Consider the following 7,110-nt stretch of genomic DNA (forward strand, 5'->3'; position numbering starts at 1 on the left):
ATACAAGTCATCTTGAAAGACTGTTTGTAGAACATGAAAAAAAGCCCCAAAAAACAGCAACCTTTCCATGCGACTCGACTGATCAAGTCTGTGACCAATTCAAAGTCCAATAGAGATCTGAAAAAGTGTGTAATATCAATCAGTGGCAGACACAATAAGAAATAAACACACAAGAAAAAAAACTATCCCAAAGAATCAGTCTACCTCGGGAAAAACTGATTTTTTGGGGATGTTTTTTTTTTTTACTTGTATTTTTCTTGCTTGCTTGGTCTGGCACTGTTTCATACACACTTTTTACACATCTTTATCACACACTTTTTACACATCTTTATCACAGGATTGCCAATCCAGAAAGCCAAAATTTACTGAACTTTTAGGCAAACACATTGGCCGACCCTTTTCTGTGCGCTGAATTCCATGAAAAAAAAATATAATGCATTTACTTTTTTTTTCCGTTTAGCAGGTGATTGGAAATATATACTGAGGGTTTCTAACATACTAAATTCCGTAATTATAGGGAAAATTGTCAACCTTACTTTATCTTACACCAGTGCCTGCTCCCTCATTTCTTAATTTGATATTTTAAAAGTCCAATCCAGTCTTTAGCACATGATTCCTGAAAAGGGGAGGCAAAGCCCCACACCCCCAACCTTTTAATTCTATAGCTGAAAGTGGCAAATCTGGTCACATTCTATTGATGCTATGCGTATAGCTAAAATACTCACAATATATGCCAGTCGGATATAATGTACCAACGCACAAAACTTAAAGCAACCTTCAGCGTTAAGTCTTAATAGAATTGTAGTAATAACTAATTTAAAAAATAACAATAAGAAAGAGCTAAGTGACGTCAACCTTCTACAAACATCATCTCCACTCCGACGTATGTCTGAACACATCCACAATGCCATGACTTCCTCCAGGCTTCTCCTTCTCCATTTCCGTCCACTCCTCAAACTCCGTCTCCATCAAGATGAACTTCTTGACCACTCCGCCAACAGGAAGTTCCTGGACTTTCTTCCACATGGGAGAACTCAGCCGCCCTCTGATGCATCGACGGCAAATATCCGACAAGGCAAGGGGTCGATGGGTGAACTGAGCAAACAGCTTGAAAAGTTCCTTCTTATCATCCTGAGAGAAATGAATGTTCAATTCAGCCGTACCTCGGAGTAACGTTTGCAGCATTCGAATCGTTTTCCTGGGTATAGAGCTGAGGAAGGATAAGACAATAGACAGGTAAATAACCAAGCCTCTCGGACAATTGTCATAATATGTAAACAATGGCTGTGATTGGTAGACACAGCAAACTAAACAGGTTTTTACAATCGATGGTTTTTGGCTAAGTAAAATACCCACTGTTCTACCGCTTGATCACTCTAGAACTGACACAGAAAACTCTGTACAAATTTAACCGTTTATAATCTGATCGAGACAATCGTGTGATAACTATTCACCTGTTTGGCGGTATAAATACAATAATAATGATCAGAGAGAGGTCGATTTAATTCACGTTACTATTTATAAACAAACAACTATGTTTGTCCGAGCACGTGTGAGGGTGTGTCACAAATTTCATGTTTTGATTGGTCAAAAATCTACTGGTTAATTATAACACATTTCGTGAAAGATGGATATGATTATAATTGTATCATATCGTTTAAGAGCTTATAGGCTTTAAAAAGATTTAAACACTCTGTGTAACTTTCATGCATAAATATCATTTTTCAAAGTTATATTAACGACAATTTTTATTTTAAAATCACTGTTTCAAATTATTAAATATCTAGCACAAAAATAAGTGTCATCGTCAAAATTTGTAGTTTTACGTATAAACATTCATTTGACATGTCCACCTTTATACATTCAAGAGTTTCAATTAATTTTGTTTGTTTGTTGCTTTAGGTCTCTTCCAACACAATTGAGGTTATATGAGAGACCGCTGAAACAAAAAAAAACAAGCAATCTAACAAAAATAGTACAAATGTCAATCAAAATCATAACCTAAAGAATCATAAGCTAAATTATAAATAACCAAGAACAAACAGGCAGAGGATTTACAGGAAAAAAAAAAATATCCCCTGTCAAAAATACAATCACAAACCAAAGAAGCAGGATAGGCTAGTAAAGAGAAGAAGAAACGACATCACTATCGGATCGTACACCCATGCGAACATCATAGGTATATGATTCAAGGGTGATGCTCCCATCCAACCACCCGCATCAATTAACTTTCATACAAAATGAAAATAATATCCCATGTCATAATACAAAATTATATATATATACAACACATTTATAATGGGCAATTAATAAAAGGGGGAAATAAATAAATAAATAAGTTTGTAAATTAATTAATTGCTAGCTCTACAAATTGATCTATTAGGATCCGTGATTCATTCATCTTACTTTCTCATTTTTTTCTTCTTGTCTTTTATTTTCTCTTTCTCTCTCTCTTTCTTTCTATATGATTTATCATGACATATCATGTAAAGGTTTATTTAAGCATACTGACTTTTGAATATCCTTTGTATTTCTTCAATCATAATGATATCGGGAATTGATTATTTCTTAATGAAGGATTATTTTGAATCTGTGCAAAGTGGCAGCAATTTTCATTTTATACTTCATACTCTTCCAATGTTTTACCGTTCTCTCAATAAAAAATATTCCCCTTACGCTAGTTTTGTATCTGGCGATAACGATTTTAAACTGGTATCTTTGGTAATTTTTGTACTCAAAAATGAAAAAAAAAAAATTCAGAAGAATCCAAGTCAACATTATTTATACAATTCAAGAAAATCTACCCAAATTCTCCTATATTGAAGAATAGTTAAATTCAACCACCTATCACCATGATATGAAAGGCCCTCAAAGGCAATTAACCTTTTGTGGCCCAAAATGAACGACTGATTCATGTTTCAAAATGTAAACTAATCTAGCTGAAAAATATTTCTCATTCGAGGCCCCAAAACTATATAACAAATTAAGACTAAAAATCAAAGACACCACCAAGCTGAGCAATTTTAGAAAATTTTTGAAAATATTCCTAATCCACCAGTAATAGTATTTGCATTTTGTATTACCTATTGTCCTTGTATGTATGGCATTTTAAAGCATATATTCAAAGATAGGCAGAGAGATTGATAATAAAAGTATAAAAATACATTTCTCAAGAGTAACAAACCTTCTGAAGATAATACCCATCATTCTATTTGCTCTGTTAATATAATCAATAATGCGTGGATCAAAAGAGATATCAAATCTTCTAATAATATGCAAAAGTTTTAATTTATCAACATCACAACCTAACTGTCACAATTCTGACCAGGGAAATATTGCAAATATAACGTGTTGCAATGAATCATAATTTTGAGATGATCCAAATAGTTTTGCAACATCCACAAAGAGTTTACATGAAGCATCCATAGCTTTAGGGAAATAATTAATGAAAAGTATAAACAACAAGGATGGATATTTTGTCGACACTTTAAAAAAAAACCTTTTGAGAAACTATTTGTGCTATGATGTTTGCGCTAAACTTTAAATTTTGGGATTATATTAAATCTCAACGAAAAAAAAAAAATAAATAAATAAATAACAAAATATAAATAATAATAATAATAAATATAATAATAATAATAATAATAATAATAATAATAATAATAATAATAATATTTAATAAAATAATAATAACTAATCAAAATAAGAAACCAACTTTACCTGTAACATTGCAGCAGCATCTTGATGATGTCCATGGCATATAAGGTGACAGCCAAAAACAATGGCTCCATATCAAAATGGGGATGGGGGTTTCCGTGGTGTAGACAACAGATCTGTAATCCCCTCAGCTGAAGATTCAAAATAGAGCATGAAGTTTTTTATATAACACATCTGTGCCGAATATCTCTCTACCATCGATCTGAGTTTGTTTTAGTAATGTATTTATGTTTTCATTGTTTTTTTGTTCTTGGCTGAAGAGGATTTTGAACCCGAAACGTTCCTTGTTTGTTTTTTTTAAAGCTGTTATATTCATTTTTGTTTATACTCTTTACAGTCCACAACTTCTAGCAGATTAGTGTCACTTAGATAAAACATACTGTGTTTTAGGCAAGTAATCGAAAAAAATAAAATCAACATTTGTTTCTATAAAATTAATAAATTGTTACTAATAAGAATAATTGCTTTTAAAAAGTGCAATATCCGCCAAATATGCTCAAATCATTTTACAAAGGGTCCTAAACCAAAAGCAACACGTAACATATAATAATTGTAAATTTTTCCTCAGAGACAATGTTGTTACTGGCCAGGTAGGTAGTCAATTACAAGCATACTATGAGACTGAACTTTCAGTCGCCCTCAGCAGGACTCAAACCACGGATATACATGTCTGAAGGAAGGTGTTCTACCACAAAACTGCATCTCAACCACAACGGCATTGAAGATGATAGGCCAATGTCAATGTTGATTACCTTGTGGAGATACATCAAGTCACATCCTGACTGGAGCAATGTTCGGACTGCGGAAAAGTTTTTATGTTCGATGGCACAAAGTATTGGGGTCTCTCCCTTCTCATTCACCTGTGGGTTTAAATAATAATAAAACTTAAGTGTTCAAAGAAATGGAAATTCATTTTAATTCACATAAAAATACAATGATAATATAGTGGACATATACACGTGCACACTCTACACTCACGTAGGTTACATACACATGCACACACAAACACAAATGACTCTTGAATTTAACTCATCAATCAAGTAGAAAAGTGAATGGAGCAGGCACTTATTTAACAACCAGAAATGAAGTGAGGAGAAAAGTGCAGAGGACAAAAATGTTTAAAATCACCTCATTCAAATCACAACCGTGGTCTGCCAATGCCTGTATTGTGGTCCCACTTCCCTGTAAGGCCGCAGCGTGGATGGGCAGAGCTGACCTGGGACCACCGGACAAGGGACTTCCTTTTTTCAACATGGCGATGACAACGTATGGCATACCAGATTTGCAGGCTAGGTACAATGGCGTCTGCTTCTCTATATTCACAGCTGTCAAACTGCTGCCTGTAGTTGAGGATATGAAATTGGAATTGAGTGGAAAATATGGGCATGATTGGAAAAGAAAAAAAAAAATTAGAACATTTATGCAACTATGTGATCTTGTGGGTATGACACTTGCCTTTAGACTGGGGAAAGGTTCAGGGTTTGAGTCCCTCTCTGAGCAGTCCTTGGAAAAGACACTTTACTCCCATTTTCTCTCACCGTACCCAGGTATAAAATGAGAACCTGGCAAGACAGTGTTGCCTCTGTCTGAAAAAATGTAATATTGCCCAACAGGCCTTATCCTACAGATTCATTATTGTTGCTAAGGACCCCTTGTAAAACGCTTTAAGCACATTTAGTGGAAATTGTGCTATGTAAATGCTCAGTTAAAAAAACATTTCCAAGGATTAACTATGTTCAACACATTTCATATATAACCATATTTCCATAAAGCTTACCTTTTTGAGTTATTTTTTTACTTTAATCAACTCTGGTTTCTTAATAAAACAAAAATTGCCAGCTACAGTTTGGACAGGACCAATATATCAAAATTGAGCTTTTATATAGCGCAATATCCACTAAACATGTTCAAAGCAATTTACAAGGGGTCCCTGGCCAACAGCAACATTGATCATTTAGGAAAGGACATGACGCATGTTAGGCGATATTACAATTTTTGTTTGGACAGAGACAACGCTGTTAACAACCAGGTACTCATTTTACACCCGACTACAGTGAGACAATGTGAGTAAAGAGCCTTCTCCAAGGACTCAACTATGTGCCAAATGAGGCTCGAACCCAGGACCTTCCGATTCCGAAAGCGAGTGTCATACAACAAGACCACATAGCCGCACAATCAGATTCCACCTGGCTATGATCCCTTGGATGTGCTGAAAAGAAAAGTCATTGAACAAAAAATTGACTATAACAGCTTAAAACAGAAATAAGCAAAAATAATTAAAATGGAACGTTTTGGGCTCATACGTCTTCCTCAGCCAACAACTAAAAATAACCAAAAAAACAAAAAAAAACAGTTAAAATGGAAATACCAGGGTTGCCAATTCAGGAGGCAAAAAGCTATGGAACTTTTACGTAAACACATTGGCCGACCTCTTTCTGAGTGCTAACTCCAGTACAAAGACATTTTGTACTTACTTTTTTTTCCATTTAGCAGGTGATTGCATAATATACTGATAGTTTATGAAACTTTATAACACACTGAATTCCGTAAATATTCAGAAAATTGGCAGCCTTGAAAAACCCAATGTAAAACTCAGATCATCGTCATCATCATGGCTTATCCCTCTTGGACATGGCCTCTGCAACTGCCAACCGAAACAATACTCTGTCCTGCACCATCCTTCCACATTCAGTCACTGGCTTATTCATCCATTTGCTGATGTCTTGTGACCATCTTCTTTGTCTCCCTCTCCCTCTTTTACCTTCCACATGAATAACCTCTAGAAAAATCTTTTTTTCAAGGGTGTCATGTCTCATGATATGTCCAAAATAAGTTTTAGTTCCTGTATCACCTTGATATGATATGACTGCCTTATGCCCAGGGATTCAGATAGTAAAAAAGAAAGTAGTCCTTCAGAGCCATTAGGCCCTTGGAGCTGGAGTTTATCCCGGTTTCTTTAGCATGAAACGTACAACAGCAATTGCTTGCTATCCTTTGGATATCGCAAAGTACTTTCGACCAGACCCAGCTGCCCATTCGCTGCTGGGTGGACCGGGGGGGGGGGGGGGGGGTCAGAAAAAGACCTTGACTGCACCTGGGGTCACTTTGGGTGTGAAGCATGTGCTCTACCAACTGAGCTATCGAGACCCCCTATGGATACAAATAGATAGGGAAAATTTTTTACAAACTTTTGAATTAATTCCACATTTTCTATCAGCTTAGTACTCGAGTTCAAAACAAAAAAAGCCACAGGAACTTCAAACTCAAGCTAAAGACTGACCGTAATCAATCAGCATTTGGGCTGCAGCAGACTGGTGTCTGTAAACAGCTTCATGCAGAGCTGTGTTCTTTGTTGCTGTGACCACGATGGAAAGATCACTCTTGGCAATGACC

At 35.5% G+C, this 7,110-nt stretch overlaps 1 protein-coding gene across 1 annotated transcript in view; it reads right to left on the bottom strand.

Annotated features, from left to right (window-relative positions):
• Positions 1 to 730: 730 nt before the first annotated feature.
• LOC144972308 (uncharacterized) overlaps positions 731 to 7,110 on the bottom strand; it is a 19,324-nt gene continuing 12,944 nt past the window's right edge. Inside the window, exons 11-15 of the mRNA XM_078913397.1 lie at positions 6,998 to 7,110; positions 4,846 to 5,057; positions 4,470 to 4,577; positions 3,721 to 3,848; positions 731 to 1,210 (exon numbers count right to left, since the gene is read on the bottom strand). The exon at positions 6,998 to 7,110 is cut by the window's right edge and continues 14 nt beyond it. Coding sequence (XP_078769523.1) covers positions 868 to 1,210; positions 3,721 to 3,848; positions 4,470 to 4,577; positions 4,846 to 5,057; positions 6,998 to 7,110 — 904 coding nt within the window. The 3' untranslated portion in view covers positions 731 to 867. The remainder of the gene's footprint in view (positions 1,211 to 3,720; positions 3,849 to 4,469; positions 4,578 to 4,845; positions 5,058 to 6,997) is intronic.

Source organism: Berghia stephanieae, chromosome 5, assembly GCF_034508935.2.
Source record: "Berghia stephanieae isolate SIO BIC M18660-M18661 chromosome 5, UCSD_Bste_1.3, whole genome shotgun sequence".
NCBI classification, from domain to species: Eukaryota; Metazoa; Mollusca; class Gastropoda; order Nudibranchia; family Aeolidiidae; genus Berghia; species Berghia stephanieae.